Raw genomic sequence first — 19720 nt, 5'->3', positions numbered from 1 at the left:
CTGGGAGAAGAGACCGACCCCACCTGGCCACACCCTCCTGTCAGGGATGTGATGAGTTCTCTCCCCTGAGCCTCCTCTTTTCCAGGCTGAACACCCCCAGCTCCCTCAGCCTCTCCTCGCAGGGCTTGTGTTCAAGTCCCCTCACCTGCCTTGCTGCTCTTCTCTGGACCTGCTCCAGCATCAACCTCATCAACAATCACCTACCTCAACATCCTTCCTGAACTGAAGGGCCCAGAACTGGACACAGCACTCGAGGTGTGGCCTCACCAATGCTGAGTCCAGGGGCAGAATCACTTCCTGGACCTGCTGGCCACACTGTTCCCACTACAGGCCAGGATCCCATTGGCCTTCTTGGCCACCTGGGCACACACTGCTCATGTTCAGTCTCCTGTCAATCACAACCCACAGGCCCCTTTCCACCTGGCTGCTCTCCAGCCACTCAGTCCCCAGCCTGTGGTGCCACAGGGGGTTGGTTGTTGCAGCCAAAGTGCAGGACCCAGCACTTGGTCTTGTTAAACATCATTTAAATAATTATAATAACGAAGAGCCAGCACAAAGAATCCGAGAGCCAAGTGTGTTTTATTAAGGTCACTACACGACGTCAAGCATAAGGCAACAGGCGCCTGTGGGGGAGCAGGGATGGGGCAGGGACACGCCGAGACACCTTTCCTACCTATGGGGAGGGGGAAAACTCGCCGAGCTCACCAGACTGCTCAGAACACTCCAACTAAATGATCCTTTTGTTTGTACTGAGAAGGGCGCAGGTCAGGTGGGCCAGCACCAGGGGGCAGTGGCCACCAGCCCCAGGCACAGCCCAAGCCCTGGGCCAGCCGCCAGCTCGGCTTTGTCGCAAGTGTAGCAGCTGTTCTGGCTACTGAACAGGAGAGGCTGCGGCCAGAGGCGAAGTGCTTTGTTATGTGGACAGGTAAAGCCGCAGCAGGCACTAGAACTGCACATTAACTACTAACTATAAGTCTCAAACTCATGCTGTACATCTGTGTGTAACCTACACAAAGCTGTAAACGTGATGCCTCGCCACCTTGAGACCTGCCTCAGGATTGGGGCTGAGGTGAGTCCCTCCCACACACCACGGCAGGTCTGCTGTGCTAAGGGAGATGTTTTTGGGTGCTGCACCACCTGCCCAGGGACCAGGCAGCCTCATCCTGCCCTCCCCGTGCAGAGGATCCACAGATCCAGCCTGGCAGAGCCATGGCATGAGCACCTGGAGTGACACAATCATGGCTGGCTGGTACTCCAGCCTTTCCCAGCAGAGCAGCACATTAAAGCCCATCAGATACATTTAATGAAGGTCAACGACTGAAGTGGGAATGCTCTGCAGGGAGAGCCATCTCACCTGCACACATCAGCCATGCACTTACTGGGAATTCAGTCTCCTGGATATATAGCTCTTAATCACCTATTTTAGCTTGGACTGCAGCCAAATTAAGTCCCAGGTAAGTGGCCTTGTGGTACAGTGTGTGTAGTTAACAAATAAGGACTTTCCACCTTTACACCTCCCTTGCAATCACCATGGAAAAACAGAGTATGAACCCAAAACCACCTTTATGGGTTTACAGTTATCAGAACTAATCTTAACTCTCCAGGTTTCACACCCTGATGACTATGATCCCTAACAACACACTGAACTGAGGACTGACAGGCAGCCTCTCCAGAGCATTCCTGCCTCTCTTGGAGGTGCAGCAGCACCTGAATTCCCAGCTTGCAGTGCATCCATCAAGATGCCACATCCACCTGAGGCTCAACAGGCGACGGCAGGCTTGGTTGCCAGTCAAATCCATGACCACTACAGTACACTACGTTTAAACTTTAAAGGCAAACTCATCAACTCCTTTGTGAAAACAGATCTGTCACCTCAGCTAAGCAAGCTACACATGCCAGAGGGCCAGGGGCTGTAGATCCCAGACACCCAGAGTTGAGGTATCCTATGAGGAAGCAGAAAACCAAAAGAAAACATTGTGCTGCTCCCAGTAACTTGCCAAGTAATGCAGCAGGCATGGCCACCTCTTAAAATGTTTGTTTGGGAAGGGCATAGCTCTGGGTGAAAGAAAAATTGTTCATTATTGAGATGGAATATCAGGAAAAAACAGTATGGGTTATTTTCTGTTGATAAATCCAAATTCAGCCAAAATTATCTGTGATAAAGCCAAATTCAGTGCAGACCTGGAGAAAGTGAGATCTTTCTCTGTGCTCTGACACGTGCTGCAAGTTAAACTGTCCTGTGGCAGTGAGGGGAAGCGGAGTGGTGGTTAGTGGGCACTACGACAAAGGGAGAGAGAACAAACCATCCCAAACCACGGCACCCTCAGCCCCATCCTTGTGGCTGGCTGGGGTCCATGGCACACCCACACATCACAAAGGAGCTCCTGCAGAACCTTCCAGCAGGTGCTTTCTCAGTGTGCCAGTCCATCCTGCACCAGCTGCTGGGGAGCAAGCACTGGGAGCCTCTATGGGAGCACGGGGCCAAGGCTGAGCTCCACGTGGTGGGTGAGCCAGATGACCTCGGAGGGGTGATCGCCTTCCTCGTTGGGCCGGATTGGAGCAGTGAGGTTTTTGAACTCGTGCTTCATCTTGAAGCTCACGGTCACTTCGCCCTCTTCTTTCTGTGGGGTGACCTTGATGAAAACTCCCACCTTATTGGCTTTTCTGAAGGCAATAACACTGCAAGGCAGAACACAGAGGAACACGGGGTCAGCCAAGTTCTCAAACCATTGTTCAGAGAGGAACAATGCTCTGCGGGGGAAACAAACACAGTGAAGACAAAGAGGAGAGTGAGTTACTCAAAAGTGCCAAGTTTTTAAGGGAGATGATCAGACAACACTCACTCAGGGTCATCCTGAAAGTCTTGAGGCTCTGCCAGCTCATCATATTCTGCTGCAGCGTCTTTGCCAGCCAGAATAAGCTCCTTGGGAGGAACAGACACCTGAAACAGAGCACGGAGAGAAAGAGGCCTTTCAGCACTGATCACCAGCCACACTGCAAGCAGGAGAGGGCCCTCCCCTTCCAAGAGCTGCTTTACTATGGTTTAAAAGAAAAGTGATTAATCCTCAGCTTTCCTCTGCTCCAGGATCACCTGGTTACCATCCTGCCAGTGAAATCATTAATTTCTCCCTTGGGTTCTGGATCTCACTGACACAATTTCAAAATACTTTATGAGCTGCTGTTTACATTGGTGACAGTCATTTAAGCTCCAAGGAAAGAAAAACAACACACTCAGAAGAGGTTGAAGGACATATGAAAAGTGCAGCCTTTGGAAGGACAAATGGGAGTAGTAATCCCTGAAGAGGCTTGGGCTGACAAAGCAGGAGGGTACAATACCTTGGCAGTGCTGTTGATGTTGTCAGGGTCTCCCTCCTCACACTCCAGCAGCGTGACATGTGTGACGTTCTCCACAGGATTGGTCAGAGTCAGAAGGACTTGGCTCTCCTGAGGAAATTCAGGGATCACAATTCAACAAACAGTTGTGCTAAAATTCGTTGTTACTGTTGGCACCTCCATCTTCTCTGACTGATCAACGCCTTCAAAAATTGCATCATATCCTCTCAAGGGATGGACAGCAACCACCCCCCAGTCTGTAAGAAAGGCACCAATGCCATGCAACACTGTTCCTTAACATAAGAAATATGTATTTTTGGAATTTAGCTGAGATCTCAACTCCACACCTTTTATTCTTCAGATACTGACAAGTGCTTGTGAGATGTCACATTGCACATAATCTACTGGTGCAGAGTGACAAGTACAGGCAGTGTGTTCCCCTGACCACACCCCTACACCTGCACCCTCTAAGCAGAGTGAGTGGAGCCTTTAGGGAACAACCATCACATCACATCATCTTCCAGCAAGATCCCACATTCACAGCTTCCAGCTATGTCTCACCCTAAGACATTTCCAGAAAAGCTACTGACCTTCATGTAGCGCAGGTTGGGAATAGACATGATTCTCACTTCAGGGATGTAGTTACTGCAAGAGTAACAAAGAAAATGACCATAAGGGACTGTGTTGCTGTCTGTAATTCCCCTCCTGAAGCAGAGGGAGGCATTACAGCTATCAGCTTGGCTTATATTAAAAGGAAAAATGAAGTGCCCTTCAGCTATATAAGCCTAATCCTACAAACCCTGCTATCATGTGGGGCTGGCACAGCATGCAAGGGTTTTGTCAAACTGCTGAAATCTTCAGTAGATCAGATAAGCAAACTGTATTTTAAAAGGCGGTTACACCATCCTAAGAGATGACACAATCCTCTAAGAGGTCAAAGCAAGAGTACCAATAAAACCAAACCATCAGATAGAAGGCATTAACTAAGCATGAGCAGGGGGCTGTTGTCCTCAGTCCCTGTATCTTACTTACACAGCAACCAGCTGGATCTTGAACTTGATAGATGTTGGATTGAATTCCGGTTTGCTCAGGTTATGTTCACATTTCTAGAGAAAAAGATATTTAGGTCAGCACCAGAAGACAGTGAGCAGTCACACACGGAACAGTCAGAGCCACAGGCACCATCCACCAGCCACAACATTACAACCTCCAGCACAGTACACACAGAAACTACCTCAGGTGCACAGAGCCATCACTGTGTGCAGTTATTGATACTCTAAAAATGTCATATCCAGCGCTACCAGTACAATCTCAGAAACATAAGACTTGGAACTTGTCTTAAAAACACCTGGACACTGACTGCAGCAGAAAGAAGGCACAAATACCTGTAAGCCCTCTGACTTATGCTCCAGAATCCAATAAAAAACCCAAACAGCTGGAACTCCTGATCTCCTCAAAGGCTACTCTTCAAATATAGGATCAATTTCTTATTTCTGAGACGATAATCTGCACTTGCAAAGCATTCTGCATCTTAGAGACTTACGAGAGTATCGCTGTTACTTTGGGAACTAGATAAATATCCCTGCATTACTGAGAAAAGTCATGTAGTAAAGACCACACAGTAAGTTAATAGCAGAACTTGGATTTAACTCTTGCCTGTCTTCACTTCCCAGCTCTCTGCTTTTATTCTCTGAAATACCCTCTTTATGCCACCACCCTATGGACATCTTCAGTACTCTGTACTGCCTCTCCCTAATATTTTGTTTACTGACTTTTGTCTTTAGTAGCAGCAGAATTTTTTTATTTCTGACTGTACTGGCAGCCTTCTCCAACTCCTTGGCTGGGCAGAGCACTTGCACAAACCCATCTTTGTATCTTTATGCATCTTTGACAGTATTGCTCCCCCTTTTCACAATCTTTACCACACCAGAGATCTGACAAGCCTTTCTCACCACCTCATGCTTTTACCAGTAATCTGGCTGCGCTCAAGAACCACAAGCATTTGAGCAGTTTCTTGTAAAAGAGAAATACACACCCATTTCCCACCACCCAAGTTCTGTGAGCCTGGAAAAGGGCCTGTTTGGTATTGAGTTCCCTACCCGGCAGCGCAGGGAGCGTTTGATCAGGAGGTGTTTGTGGCGTGGGTAGAGCTGGGAGGCGCAGATGGGCTGGAAGTCAGGCTGGAGCAGGCGCTGGCGCAGGGTCGTCACTGGGAGCACCACAGAAAGCAAGACAAACAAATGTCTCAGGCACTGAAACTCGAGCTAGATTAGACCCTACACATGCACCTCGCACTGAGTGCAGACATGTCACCATCTCTAAGAAATTCAATTTCACCTGCACCCCATAATTCAGAAGCCACTGGGAAACTGCCACGGTTTCTAGCAATGAATAGAAAGGCAAGAGCTGTGTGAAGGGCTGCCCTGGCTGAGCACAGTAACATGAGAACAACATCAGTGCCAGCCCAGGAGAAACAAGGGACTGATCTCTCTTCAGAGCTGAGCTGGGATGGAAACAGTTTTGCAGTCATCTAGAACACAGTTCTGTCCCCCACATGAGTTTCACAGCTTTGTTACCCTCACAGCTGGGTGCTGCACAAGTACAATACACAGCTTAGCAAGGAGTTTGCATAACTCGGACTCACACACAGTGACAACATAGTTCCCAAGGCAATGAATTCCCAGCTGTCAAAACCTCCCATGGGTTTCTCCCCAAAATACAGGCTCCTCACTCTTCCCAGTGCCTGAGAGGCAGTGAGCCACCTGGCAGACTTGCCCTCACCATGGAAGTTGTCTTCTTCACCAGCATTAAAACCTCACAATAAGGACAGCCTCATGGCAAAAGCAGACTGAAATGAGCTACACCTTTCCATAAACCTTTCATTAATTAATTAATTCACATTGTCAGAAAATTTTAAGCCTGCAGAACCACCCAGAACATCTGTTCTACTAGGATCCACCTCAGCTGGAATCCCACACTGCTCCTGTATCTGCTGGTTAATCTTGTTTATTCCAAGTTTCACTGATCAATTTACAATATTTGTGGATTAAATGATAAGTCAGGTAAACAACTGGCAAGTGTACACAAGCTGTTCCAAGCTGATGTCAAAGCAATGCGCAATTGTTACTCAACAGACCAGTTCTGGTTCCAGCTCCCCAGCAGCTCAGTTATTTCCTTATTTCCTGCTATTATTTGAGACAGAACGTCAGCTCTTCTCTTCATCCAAAAGCTGATGCTTCACAGACACAGAAATTATAGTCAGGAAGAAAACAAAACCACCCTTCAGAGGCCTGATGCATCTGGCTCTGAGCTTTCCATGTACAACACAAAGCTGAGGCTGCATTCAAAATTAACATTTAAAAAGTCACACATTTCCCACTGTTTCAAACCCAGCATAAAGGTTACCAGAAGCTTGGGTCATTAGGAACTTCACAGACAGGTTTGTAGGTATTGCCCATGTTATAAAATGTAAGGGCAAAAGTGATAGCACACTAAGGTATTACCTTCTGTCAGATTGATTGGTCTTGTGTAGTAATCCTCAGGAAGAGGCTCCACTTCTTCCACTGCATCAGCTGGCTCAATCTTGATCTCCTTCTGGTCTTCTCCTTCTTTCAGGCTGAAGCAAAATAAGGGACAACTTGGTCATACAATACAGCATGTGTGCTCTGACAGCAACGACAGTAACTGCATTCTAGCACAGAAGGCAGAAAGAGCTGAGATGGCAAGACAATAACTGCAGAAAGGTGTGAGCAGTCACTTGTTCCCATTAGAAAGCGAAACATCTGGAGCTGCTGCTCAGAGATGCACAAGGATTTGACGTCTCTCCAACACTCAAAAGAAGAAATCTGCTCTCACTGCCATCTGCTAATATGTCCACCATCCTCCTAAAGTTGCTTTACTGCTCTCTTGCCCACACTTCCAACCCCTCCCCGAAAGGTAACCCCAACCCTGAGACTCACGAGAGTCCAGCGAGGGCACTGATGGGCGCTCCGGGCCTCTGGCGCTGGAGCCTGGTTCCAAGGCCATATTTGTCCTGCAAGGAAAAGAGGACCTGTCAGCTCCAGGGTTGCTTCCTGTCAGGACAGGAAGACCTGCTGCAAACTCATCCTTTGAGCTGCATGGCAAGCACTGGGGGACAAGCAAAGGAAAGCAAAAAGGAAAAGGTGTTCACTGCTTCCCAAGGTACATTTTTCTGCTTAAGCTGTTAACTAAGGAGAAAACAATTCCCACTGCACTGCAGATGGATGTGTGTGGCTGTTGCTTATAAAGCTTTTGCTTCTTAGTCACATCATCAGCCTGCACTACTGACACATTTTCCCTGGATCGTCTCTTCAGAGCAACTCCACGTCAAGTTGTACAGAATGAGAGCTCAACTGCCAAAAGAACTGAGTTGACAGGGCTATGCATCCATCTGAAATGCTCTGCAGCACTACCAGAAGCAGGTGAAGGTTCAATCTACTTCTAGTCTTATTACCTACATGTTTCTCAGAAGGAGCAGCTGAGCTACTCCTCATCTTTCTACAGCTGAGCTGTACACAGGGTGCTTGGAGGCAGAAAATCTTCCCCCTTGGGCAGGACTGAAAACGTAAATTCTCACCAAGTGAGAAATGTGAGCTCAGCCAACTCTGGTGATTTTTCAAGGTGAGAGGATTAATGTTAGTGCCACTTGCCTCAGCCAAGCTAGGTGAAGGACTGCTTTTCAAGTGTACCTTACTTACCCAAAGATACTGACTGCCCTGTTTCTGAATTAACAGAAAATGTGCTTTGTATGAAATGTTACCCTCTAATGAGTTAGCCTTCACCTGTGTTTGTTCTAAGCACACCCAAGCCAGAAGCCTTGAGGCAAGAGGTGTTCAATCTGTTACTCCCCTTCAGTTGGTACCATGAGAGCTTTAACACCAGCAGAAACTGTGAAAAGACTTACCACTACGTGTATAGTGTGTTGCTGTGGAGGGCCCCCAAAATAGCAGCAGGTAGCAACGGAGACAAAAAATGCAGCCATAAGACACAAGCAAGGGCACAGAGCAAGCACAGTTAATCAAGAAGTAGCAAGCAAAGGCAGTCACCCAGCTAACAAGGTAAGCGTTTACCTGCCAGTTACAATAAGTCATTCAAGCCACAACCAACCCTGAAGGTTAATATTGGTTGGGATTTCATGCAGAGAAGTGCCAGACAGTTCTGATCCATCTGTCACTGCGCTGTGGTATGAACTGTCCAGAGAAAGAGCTGCCACTGGCACTGTGGCTGCAGTTGCACTGCATTTCACTGCTGGAGAACATATCCCTTGGCACGGCAAGTGTAAACTCTCCTGGCACTGTCAGGAAGGACTATCAGAGAGAGGCAATAGGTGTAAAACTACTTGTCCCTAAAGAAACCCTCATTTTCTCCACATTGTCCTCAATTTAAAAAAGCTGGGCAGGCCTGTTGTGCAACCAACTATCTAATTTTCCACGCTGAGGCTGCTGCCCATCACCTTTGGTGCTCTGAGAGGATGGCACAGCCAGCTCACCGAGAAGGCCAAGGGCACGTAGTTCCGGCGCCGCACCAGCTTCTTCCGGTCCCGCTCGATCTTCTCCTTCTGAGCCAGCTGCTGGTAGTACTCAACCAGCTTGTTAATCTGGAGGGGTGGAAATGAACAGGCACCCAGTGTAAGGGCAGCAATGTCAGGTATTTGCTTGTGAACTAGCTGGGGTTGCTGCTACTTGTCTCACTCTGTTCCTCACACCTGCTGCTTTGTGAAGGATACACCTGAAGCCTGTGTGTCTTAACAAGTGTTAACTCACACTATGGGTGACAAACTGACCTTCCTTTGGGAATGGTGTGTTGGAGAGGAGTGTCCCAGTTCTCACTTTGCAATTCAGCAACTGAGGCTTCACTCATGGCTTTGCCATGACTGGACAGAGTAATGTCATGTGGCCAAAATGGAGCAATTTGGATCAGAGGAGCAAAGAGCATCTTTAGATCTTGTCCCCCCTCCCTGAGGCTGGTCACATTTAGAGTGGAGCCCTAACTGGTGACAGGGAAGGGTGTTGAAGGTGCAGCTCTGTTTTCCAGATCCTGGACACACTCTTGATTGGAAAACAGCTTTTTTTGCACATACATACGCAGCACATTCACCGGTGTTGTTTTAACAGCACTATTAGATACGATGTTTTCAACTGAGTTTCTTCTCAAAAGGAGATTTTACACTGCAATTTCCTCAGGGGAGCCTCTAATAGGCCTTCCCTCCATTGAATTCAGTCAAGGTGGAGATTAGGAACTGGAACTGGTATCTGAAGGATTATATAAATGCAGAAAAAGTGATTGAGAGGGTCTGACACCTCTAACAGCTCTTTCTGGCTGATCCATCTCAGCACAAGTGTGGTCTTTCTGCTCACTCACCCTCTGTGTGTGAGGATTCTCCGGCTCCTGCCAACCACCGCTTGCTGCAGGAAGAAAGAAAAAACAAAATCCACAGGAGATTTCCAGACTCCTTCACATCCCATACTCAGCTACCTCAGGCTGCTCATAATATACGACATTCCCTGTTTTTTCTACATTTACCTCTAAGTTCATGCCTGTACAAATATCCACCTCTTAAAGCTTTTCACAGGCAGTTTTGGGCTGAATGAGTTTTGGTAGCTTTTATATTGTGCTGTTTGAGAGACACTCAGGACAGCACCCAAGAGTCACTTTAGCAGCAGGTACGTGTTGTTATGTGTGTGTCTCATTACTGGCTCCTGCTGTCTCTGTACCTTCAGCTCCCAGCCTTCAGTCACATCAGCAATGGAAATCAGAGGATCTGCTTGGCCTACTCAGCCCCATTTCTGCAGCCTGGCAGATTTTTTCTGTACATCTTACACACCAAAAAAATAGATGAAAGCTTTGTTCTAGTGCTGTTGTGAAGAATAAAACCAAGTACTAACACTGACTAGCAACTCCAGAATAAGTCAAAGCAAACTTAAGTGATGGAAAATAAATTAGATGTTTATGCTGTCAGACTGACTGGCTTCAAAGAGTCTGAAAGCACAGAAACGAGATCTTGGAGAGAGTGCACTGACAAACAGCTCCTTGTCTTAGTCTGACAGTTTTCTCACTAGTCAGGTAACAAGTACATGGAAGTGGGTCACACATTCCACTAACTCAGCTCAGCTCTTCAGAGGAGACTTCAGCAACCAACCATTTTCCTCTGAATTTCCAACTGTGACTCCAATCCTTGGCAGGTATTAAATATATAGAATCACAGAATCATAGAGTCAATTGGGTTGGAAAATACCTCCGAGAACCTCAAGTCCAACTCTTGATCCAACTCCAGTCCCTTCACCAGATCATGGCACTCAGCCAGGAGTGAACATGATGACCTGTTACCTTCCAAACACGAACTGGGCTCCTGCTGTAACTCAGTTCTCTGTCCCTGACTCTCCCTTACCCACAGACTTGTCTGCCATGCCCACGTCCCGGGAAGTCCAGCGGCAGAACCCGCAGGCCAGGTAATAGGCTTTCTTCATGGTGGTCTTGGCGGGGTCGTCGGGCAGCGGGGCGGGGATGCTCGTGGCGCGGGTGGAGAGGGTGTGCATGCAGCAGGGGCAGTCAAAGCAGTTGGCACACCTGCAAACGACCACACACTGCTCTGAGGAGGCTCCCAGGCTGAGGGAAATGCCCTCAACATTAAACCAACCGTCCTTCTCCTCTTGGGCAAGAGCATGAGGGAAAAAAAGGGCAACAGAGCCATGAAGGGAACAGGAGGGGTTTAGAATCAACATAAGAATGGTAACAGTGAGAAACACTGGGGGATACTAAAAAACACTTACTATTATGAGACAGGTCATAAAATAAAAGGCAAAAATCCATGAACAGAACATGATAGAACATGCAAAGACACTTATTCCCCAAAACAGACTCAACAGTAACAAGCACTGAAGTAATTTTTGAAGAGCTTCAGACAAGATGTATCTGCTGCTGAGTAAGGAAGGAGCTGTTCAAATAGGGAACCCTGATGAAAATAAAATCATAGAATCATAGAATGGATTGGGTTGAAAAAGACCTCCAAGATCATCCAGTCCAACCCTTGATCCAACCCCACTGTGATCACCAGCCCAGGGCACGGAGTGCTCTGGGCTGGTGATCACAGTGGGGTTGGATCAAGACATGGTGGATTCTCACTCAGTGCCACATCCACAGAATCACAGAATGGATTGGGTTGAAAAAGACCTCCAAGATCATCAAGTCCAACCCTTGGTCCATCTCCAGTCCCTTTACCAGATCATGGCACTCAGTGCCACGGCCAAGCTCAGTTTAAAAACCTCCAGGGATGGGGAATCCACCCCCTCTCTGCGCAGCCCATTCCAATGCCTGAGCACTCTCTCTGCAAAGAATTTTTTTCTGATATCCAAATAAAAGCCAAAGCAACCTTACCTATTCTTTTTCAGCTTGGCTTCAGCTGAAGGCATGTTTTCCAGGCAGCTGGGGCAGTAGTGGGAGTCCACCTGGAGAAGAAGGCAGTCACATCTCATGTGTTACCTGGCACGTGCTTGCCCAGACAGCACAAGGCAGCAGACCCAAAACTGCCACACAATTCAACAAGGAATTCATGCCTGGCAATGGAGAGCTGAAGCCAGGGAAGGCCTGAGGCATTTTTTGGTATTTGCAATCTTAGCCCGTCTCAGCCAGATTTTGTGCTTTCACAACATGAATCAGAATGTTTCTTAAGTCAGAATGGATTAACCTGCTCCACCTTGTAAATGGGAAAGGTCAGCTGAGTGTTGGCCTTTAGCAGACACCACACTTTCATTTTGCAGTTTCACCCACATGTTTTAACCTGTTATTTTCTATTTACACCAAAATTTATTCTGTCCTTACAGTTACACTGGTCAGATATATGTATATTTCAGAACACTTTTTATCTGTGTGCTGTCACATTGAATTTTGTCAATTAAAACAGCAGCAAGACTGGGGTGCCCCTTCTAGAAGAGGAATTCAAACTGATTATTAAACACAGACATGCACAATGACTACACTGCTCACACCACAGTGAATTCATCATGGGTGCAGCCTGGTGACAAATCTGCTGCTCAGGGGCCTCAGCCTTTCCTTAAAGATTCCTCTTCTGAGATCAAGGGCTGCACAGTCATTCCTTCACGGCTTTCCATGACTCCCACAGAGGTTTGGAGGGTCCCCATTGTCCCAGATGGGCCCCACAGAGATCTGGGGGTCCCCATTGCCCCAGATCGGCCCCACAGAGATCTGGAGGTCCCCATTGCCCTGATCTGATCCCACAGAGGTTTGGAGGGGTCCCCATTGCCCCAGACCGGCCCCACAGAGGTTTGGACGGGTCCCCATTGTCCCAGATGGGCCCCATGGAGATTTGGGGGTCCCCATTGCCCCAGACCGGCCCCACAGAGGTTTGGGGAAGGTCCCCATTGCCCCGGTCCGGCCCCACAGAGGTTTGGGGAAGGTCCCCATTGCCCCGATCCGGCCCCACAGAGATTTGGGGAAGGTCCCCATTGCCCCGGTCCGGCCCCACAGAGGTTTGGGGGTCCCGCCGGGCCGGGCCTGACGGAAGGGCATCTCCCTCACGAGGGGAAGCCGCCCCTCTGCGCTCGCCTCGGCCAATCACAGCCCGAGTTCCGCCGACGGACAGGCGCGCACAGCCAATCCAAAGCGAAGCACCGCCCTACTCGTCACCCGCGGCCAATCGCCGCGCCCCGTGCAGCGCTGCGCCCACCCCCTAGAAGATCCACCAACCAATAGAAAGGCAGAGAGCGAATGAGCGGCAGGAGAGCCACCCAATCGGTGCGCAGAGAGCGGGCCCCGTCCCGCCCAGTCCCTCCCGGTCCCGCCCGGTGCGCGGGCGCGGCGCGGCCGGGCCGCCGTTACCTCGTGCGAGACGCACTCGAGCGAGCGGAGCTCGCTGCAGTACCGACAGAAGTACAGCTGCGGCAGCGGCGCCCGCAGCTCCTTCTCGCCGCGCACCAGGTACAGCACCCGCTCCGACTGCAGCAGCGACGCCATCTTGGGAGAGGGCGGGTCCTGCCGCGCCGCCGCCGCGTGACGTCACCGCGCCACTGCGTGACGTCACCGCGCCGCCCTTGGCCACGTGTCGGCGCGGGAGGGGCGCGGGGTCCTGCAGGGACAGCAGAGCTCGGTCCTGTCCTGGCACCGCCCGCGGGGTCTGAACCCCCAGCCCGGCCCGGAACAGCGATGGGGCAGCCACAGCTCCTCTGGGCAGCCTGTGCCGGGGCCCCCGCACCCTCACAGCGCGGAATTCCTTCCCAGAATCCCATCGGACCCTGCCCTCTGGCAGTGGGAAGCCATTCCTCCTTGTCCTGTTCAAAATCCTTCTCCTGTCCTGTACAAAGTCCTTCTCCAGCTCTCCTAGAGCTGCTTTAGGCACTGGAAGGGGCTCTGAGCTCTCCTCAGAGCCTTCTCTCCATGTGAACACCCCCAGCTCTCCCAGCCCATCTCCAGAGCAGAGGGGCTCCAGTTCTGGAGCATCTCCGTGGCTTTCTCTGGACTTGCTCCAGGAGCACGCCATCCTTCCTATGCTGGGGGCTTCAGAGCTGGACCCGGTACCAAATTTTTCACACCCCAGGGAGGTGGCTTCTCTTCAGTCTCATGGTCGCTAAGATGGGATCATGACAAGAACAAACATTCCCATGTCGTGGGATCCGCAGGAAAGCGTGAGGTCTGTGAGTGCTGTGCTGTGCTGTGCGGGCAGTTCCCATCAGCAAACCAGTCCCAGTTTGCTTCTGGAAACCCTGACCGAGCACCAGTCACGGGCTGGACTGTGCCGTGGATCCCTCGTTCTCATCCCAGTGCCCATCCCTGCACAGCATCTGGAGTCAGTCCCTGCCCCTCTGCCTGCCATTTGCAGCTCTGGAGGAAATGCCTGTCCGTGAGGACTTGCTGCAGCTTGAGATAAAACCCGTTTGTGCTCTTTATCCGGCAGCAGCAGCTGGAGGGGAGCGTTGCTGGGAAGACAGGGAGGAGGCTCCCTGTTCCCTGTTCCCTGCTCCCAGCTCCCTGTTCCCTGCTCCCAGCTCCCTGTTCCCTGCTCCCAGCTCCCTGTTCCCTGCTCCCAGCTCCCTCTTCCCTGCTCCCAGCTCCCTGTTCCCAGCTCCCTGTTTCCTGCTCCCTGCTCCCAGCTCCCTGTTCCCAGCTCCCTGTTCCCAGCTCCCTGTTCCCAGCTCCCTGCTCCCAGCTCCCTGTTCCCAGCTCTCTGTTCCCAGCTCTCTGTTCCCAGCTCCCTGCTCCCAGCTCCCTGTTCCCAGCTCCCTGTTCCCAGCTCTCTGTTCCCAGCTCTCTGTTCCCAGCTCCCTGCTCCCAGCTCCCTGTTCCCAGCTCCCTGTTCCCAGCTCCCTGTTCCCAGCTCCCTGCTCCCAGCTCCCTGCTCCCAGCTCCGGGTTCCCAGCTCCCTGCTCCCAGCTCCCTGCTCCCTGCTCCCTGCCTGTGCTGCGTGCCCAGAGGCTGGGGGGGCCTGAGACCATGTGGAAGGAGTTTCCACCACCAGAAATCCAGCAGATTTCCCTGGGAGATTTTCCTGGGAAAAAGCAGGAGTGAAAGGTGCAGCGTGTGGTTCCCCCTGTGTATGACACCGAGTTTGTGTCCCAGCAGGAAGATCAGAGCATCCCACCTTGTGTTTGCCACTCAGCATCACAGCTGGAGCAGAATGTTCCAGTGGGCAGTGGAAACTGATTTAAAGAAAATCTAGATATTGATAGTAAAGCACAATTTTATTACAGCCTGACCACGGCCAGGGCCACGCAGGGGGCCCATGCCCCCAGTATGTGTCCACTGGGTATACAAAATTCAGCCCTTTTTAAGGAGTTAGCTCCAAATATTATCTGTTACAGGCACTCTATAGGTTTACATCATGGAATTATACATTCTATTGTTTGTGTCTTATGTTGTTTACTGCTCTTCACACCTCCCTTATGTCCAGGTTCAGCTTCCCCCTGCCCCTCTGTGTTAGAAAGCACTTCCCATGTGCTTCGAGCTGCTTCTCCTTCAAGCAAATCCTCTTGTCTTGGTTGTACATACTCAAGTTAGCTGTAGTTCTCTTTTTATCTTAACTGCCCACAGCTTGGGCTGGCCCCACTTGCAAACAGTTACATTACATTACATTTTGTGAAGTCTCAGCAAATTCAAAAGCTAGCAAAAATATAGTTACATTTTAAGCCATATTATTTTGTCTTTGTTTCAAAATGCTGTTCCCTCCCCAGCGATGTTCTTTGCCCGTGTCTCTGTAAATGCCCCTGCCTGAATCCCTGGGGGGCATGAGCACCTCTCTGCAGGTGGTTATGGAGGCTCTGTGGGCTTCTGCTTTTCCCTCTTGCCCTGGGGCTCGGGAGCAAGTGGGTGCCTGTGAGGCCTGCTGGGGCAGGAGTGGGACAGGGCAGGGGAAAACCCTGTGTTGAGGACTATGAAGTGAATTGTCCCCACGGTGCCTCCCTCAGACCTTTGGGTTCAACTCCAGATGGTCTCTCCCGATGGAACCACGTCCTAGGTGGGATGAGATGGAATGTGATCTTGTTTTATCCCTGTGTGGAAAAAAGGTTCTGCCTGCCTTGCCCTCCCTCCTTTCCTTCTCCTCCCTTCTTTCCTTCCCCTTCCCCTTCCTCGCCGCCCCGCGCGGGCCGGGCGGAGCCAGGCGGAGTCGTCTTCTCCCGGTGGGATCCGCTGCTGCCGTCGCTTCTCGCCGGAGCCGGAGCTGGGCAGCGCCGCAGGTAAGGGGATGTGGGCAGGTAGGACAGGCAGCGATGCCGAACACAGACAGGGCACAAGCTGGGCACGGGCAGGGCAGGGAGGATGGGCAGAGGGCAGGCAGAGGGCTGGCAGGGCACGGGCAGGGCACAGGCAGGGCAGGTAGGACGGGCTGGGCACGGGCAGAGCACAGGCAGCTGCCGCCTCTTCCCCTCGGCATCGTGTGCCCCACCCCGGGGTGCCGGAGCGGGACGGGGCTGTCCCCGCGGTCCCCGGGCAGGGGGTCCCCTCTCCCCGGCCCCTCCGCCCCGCTCAGCTCGTAACTCCGTGTCTCAGCACGAGGTACGGGCGGGAGACACACACACGGGAGGCTCCCCAGAAACAGAGGGAGCTCCTGGCTGACCTGACCCCACTGTTTCCCCACGCGATGACCCACTGGTGAGTGACCAGCCCGGCTGTGGCTTTGCTTTATCAGCTACTTAACAACAGTAGCAATTAATAGGGAAGTTTTTCCCTGGGCTTTCATCCAGCGCTTTCAAAGCATGCTGTAAATCTTGGGGCTAATGGAAGGAGCCTTTACCAAAGACTCGGAGGAGCCCAAGGGAAAACCTGGACTTGGCCACAGGGGTGTCCCCGGTGAGAGCAGCGGGTTGTTCAGAGCAATGCAGGGGCTTCTGAGTGTGGGAGGGATGGGGGGGACTGCCCCATCAACCCTCTCCTCTCCCTTGCAGGATGGATGCCCCCAACCTCACAGATCCTACCGCCCTCCCCAAGCATGTCCTGGACATCTGGGTCATCGTCTTGATCATCCTGGCCACCATCCTTGTCATGACGGCGCTGGTGCTCTGCCCGGCCACTGCCGTCATCATCTACCGCGTGCGAACTCACCCCACACGCAATGGCATCGTGTGAGGTGCGGGCACTGGGGCACGGCTGGCCCGCTGGGTAGGAGACCACAGCCATGGGACCCTGTGCCAGGGACCCCGCAGGGCCCGCTGGGGCACCGTGAGAGCTGGAGAGACGAGCAGGAGCCAGGGTGGGCCAGCACTTGGAGGCCGCCCCTGTGCTGGCACCAGCCTCTCACTGGGTGCACCCACTGCCTTGTGTTGCCCACTGAGCTCTCTGGGGCTGTGGGGGACATGGCAGCACAGGCAGCAGTGGGGAGAGGTATGACTCTGAGGACATCTCCAGCTGGAAACAACTGGCTCCCATGAGGCTGGAAGGCTGGTCTTGCCTTCACTGGTGACACCGTCTACTCCCAGGCAAGCAGCAAGGAGTGGGAATGCCTGGGAAAATTATTTCTTCTTTGGAGTCCCAGCTCTCAGGGTGTTTGGAAGAAAGGGTCAAAGCAAAATTGATGTGGCTTCTGGTTGTGCCTTTGAAGACTCAGCTAAAAGCATCAGTGACAGAGCCCATCTTGGCTGCACAGCAGACATGCAGCTGGCACTGGCTTCTTCTCTATCCATTATCTGCTGAAATTTTAGGAAAATCCTATGGAGCTCTTGGTTCCTTTGGGTCTTGTGAGGCAGAGAAGTGTGTGCAGGTCCTGCCAGCCTGTCTACTTGCATGGTGGCTGTGTTTCCTGCTCCTGATAGCGAGAGCCCTCACCATTCAGCCAGCACACCAGCCTCTCTTGGAGGTCTGTGCACCTCTCACCTGGGCAGGTAAAGTGGGAGGAGCGGGTTTGTGCCCAGTCGGTGGCAAGAGACCATGTAAGCTCTCGCACTGCCCTTTGTTATGAAATAAATGGACTTTAACCTACACAGGAGCATGTTGTGCAGCTGTGATCACATTACGGGTGGTGTGCGGGTGCCAGTGAGTGGGATCTGAGATACTTTGCAGCCTCTCCAGAAGCTCTCTCCATGCTGACCTCCTGCACTGTCTTGGCTCAGGGTGCTTGGGGTTCTGTCTGGCCTTGGAGCCTGGTGGCTGCAGCCCTATGAGAGGCACTCTGCCAGCCTGGCCCCACGCTGTGGGAGGGCAAACCTCAATTGGGCAACAGTTGTCAGACCGTGGGAAGGATCCCTCAGGGCTTTCTGACAGCCATGATGGCTGTTTTTCTCCCACTTGGGTGACTGGGATCACTTCCCCCAGACCAACCTCGTGCCAGGGTCAGTGGGGCAGGAGGAGTTCTGAGGCTGAAACGGCGTCCTGATGACTCATGGCAAGAAAGGTCACAAGTAACAGGATGAATCAGGGAAGGATGTGGGGAAACACTGCGGTGATGCTGGTGGGAATTGTTTAAATCCCATTGTGTCTGCTGGAATGAGCAACCAGCCCTCCAGTGTTCAAATCCTGTCTCATCCCTGTGTGGCTTGATCAGCTGGCACCAGACTTAGGTTGGGGCTAGAGAGGCAGGTGATTCCCAGGGAAAGCAGGACTTTGAACAAACACCTCCCACCCCAGGAAGGGAGTCCAGCACAGGGATGCAGACCCTGGGGAGCAGAAACATCTGTGCTGCAGCTGTGGGCTGTGGTTGTGCCAGAAGGAAGAGGACACGTATTCCTTGCTCACCCTGGAGACAAATTTCTGTTTTGAGCTGTCAACTCTCACTTTCCCTCTCAAGTTGCAGAATTTGAGGGAAATAACCAGAATTATTTTCCTGTTGTTCCTCCTCTCTCCATCCCTTTCTGGCAGTGTGGCAACATCTGGAAGACATTATGGATGTGCAGGGTGGGAGCAGCCCCAGCTCTGCTTTCCTCTCCGTGCCCCACCTCAATGTTGTTTCCTGGGGCACACTGTGGGGATGGCCAGGGGCATCTGGCACCAGGAACTCAGAGCTGAGCAGCTTTGCTATGAGAGGAAGAGGGAAGAAGCCACAAACACTGGAGTGGTTTGAGAAGCAAACCTGGTCTGGAGCAAAACACAAGGGAAAGCATGGAACACCTCCCCCTCTCACCCCCCCATCCATGCATCCATATCCAGTGTCCTCACCTCCATGTGCCCTTTTGAGCAGCCGAGGGATGTGAAAGGTTTCCTTTCATGGTATGAGTTTTCTGGAAAGTTTCAAGCCCGTGGCAAACAATTCCAGGAAAGGCCTTGGAAAGAGAGGTTTGCTTGTAACAACAAACATGGAGTGAGATGGCAGCTGGGGGAAAGCAGGGAGAAGCCAGGACATTTTTTAAAGCATGAAGATGTGGGGGAGCTGGAAATTTCTCTGCCAGGATGGAGTGAGATAAGCAAATCCCTCTGCGGCCTTGGCTTCAGTGTCTGAGCAGTGTTGGAGCTCAGAGGCAGTGTTTGTGTGGTGTTTTGCCAAGGAAAAACGCCTTTTCCTGCCTGTTGAGGAGGAGACACAGTGGCAGGCAGGCACGATGCAGGCGCTGAGGTGATTCAGCATCCACTGGGATGCATTCTTAGAGGTGCTGGAGCATGACAGGGGCTGGCTGCTGGCCCAGGGGGGCTGCTGCTGGGGGAGGAGGGGGCAACGCCAGTGAGAAGGAGGGGATGGGAGGATGTTGACTCACACTTTGCCTCTGGGCAATCTGGCTTTGTGGTGGGAAGAGGGGGAAATTTAGTCAGTGGCATTTCTGCAGAGGGACAAAGCTTACCCTGGAAGAGGAAGGGGTGGCAATGACAGAGTGGGCAGCAAGCAGGCCATGCCCTTGGGGCTGTGAGGGCACTCAGGAAGGGGAGACTGTACTCCAAGGGCTGTTGGGCACCATGCCCAGCAGGGAGGCTGCCACTGAACGAATCAGGACACTGT

General features: G+C 51.7%; 2 protein-coding genes across 5 annotated transcripts; one reads left to right on the top strand and one right to left on the bottom strand.

The window, feature by feature from the left end:
* Positions 1-560: 560 nt before the first annotated feature.
* On the bottom strand, positions 561-13359 carry DCTN4 (dynactin subunit 4). Of its 3 annotated transcripts, XM_071570233.1 has the most exons (14): positions 13189-13359; positions 11728-11798; positions 10742-10920; positions 9715-9758; positions 8843-8950; positions 8258-8278; positions 7293-7366; positions 6837-6949; positions 5433-5542; positions 4366-4439; positions 3924-3978; positions 3337-3444; positions 2844-2941; positions 561-2679 (listed from the first exon to the last, which is right to left on the bottom strand). In XM_071570233.1, exons 1-14 carry the CDS (start codon positions 13321-13323, stop codon positions 2466-2468), a joined length of 1404 nt encoding a protein of 467 aa, XP_071426334.1. In that variant the 5' UTR covers positions 13324-13359; the 3' UTR covers positions 561-2465. The 3 variants fall into 3 exon arrangements, with proteins under 3 accessions (XP_071426334.1, XP_071426333.1, XP_071426335.1); XM_071570232.1 differs by lacking the exon at positions 8258-8278 and having other exon boundaries at positions 8807-8950; XM_071570234.1 differs by lacking the exon at positions 8258-8278.
* A 1507-nt stretch (positions 13360-14866) lies between these two features.
* On the top strand, positions 14867-17775 carry SMIM3 (small integral membrane protein 3). 2 transcript variants are annotated; one of them, XM_071570193.1, is made up of 2 exons: positions 14867-16037; positions 16746-17775. In XM_071570193.1, the coding sequence occupies exons 1-2, from the start codon at positions 15823-15825 to the stop codon at positions 16924-16926; spliced, it is 396 nt and encodes a 131-aa protein (XP_071426294.1). In that variant the 5' UTR covers positions 14867-15822; the 3' UTR covers positions 16927-17775. The 2 variants fall into 2 exon arrangements, with proteins under 2 accessions (XP_071426294.1, XP_071426295.1); XM_071570194.1 differs by lacking the exon at positions 14867-16037 and adding an exon at positions 16227-16452.
* Positions 17776-19720: the final 1945 nt, after the last annotated feature.

This window comes from Pithys albifrons, chromosome 15 (assembly GCF_047495875.1).
Source record: "Pithys albifrons albifrons isolate INPA30051 chromosome 15, PitAlb_v1, whole genome shotgun sequence".
Taxonomy (NCBI): Eukaryota; Metazoa; Chordata; class Aves; order Passeriformes; family Thamnophilidae; genus Pithys; species Pithys albifrons.
This window is presented reverse-complemented; position numbering and strand designations above follow the sequence as displayed.

Coding starts and splice junctions, on each gene's coding strand:
- DCTN4 (XM_071570232.1), bottom strand. CDS start 13,323: ATGGCGTCGCTGCTGCAGTCGGAGCGGGTGCTGTACCTGGTGCGCGGC. Junction 9,759..10,741: donor CATGGCAGACAAGTCTGTGG/GTAAGGGAGAGT, acceptor TTCTTCCTGCAG/CAAGCGGTGGTTGGCAGGAG. Junction 5,543..6,836: donor ACCAATCAATCTGACAGAAG/GTAATACCTTAG, acceptor TGGTGCTCCCAG/TGACGACCCTGCGCCAGCGC.
- SMIM3 (XM_071570193.1), top strand. CDS start 15,823: ATGAGATGGAATGTGATCTTGTTTTATCCCTGTGTGGAAAAAAGGTTC. Junction 16,038..16,745: donor GGAGCTGGGCAGCGCCGCAG/GTAAGGGGATGT, acceptor TCTCCCTTGCAG/GATGGATGCCCCCAACCTCA.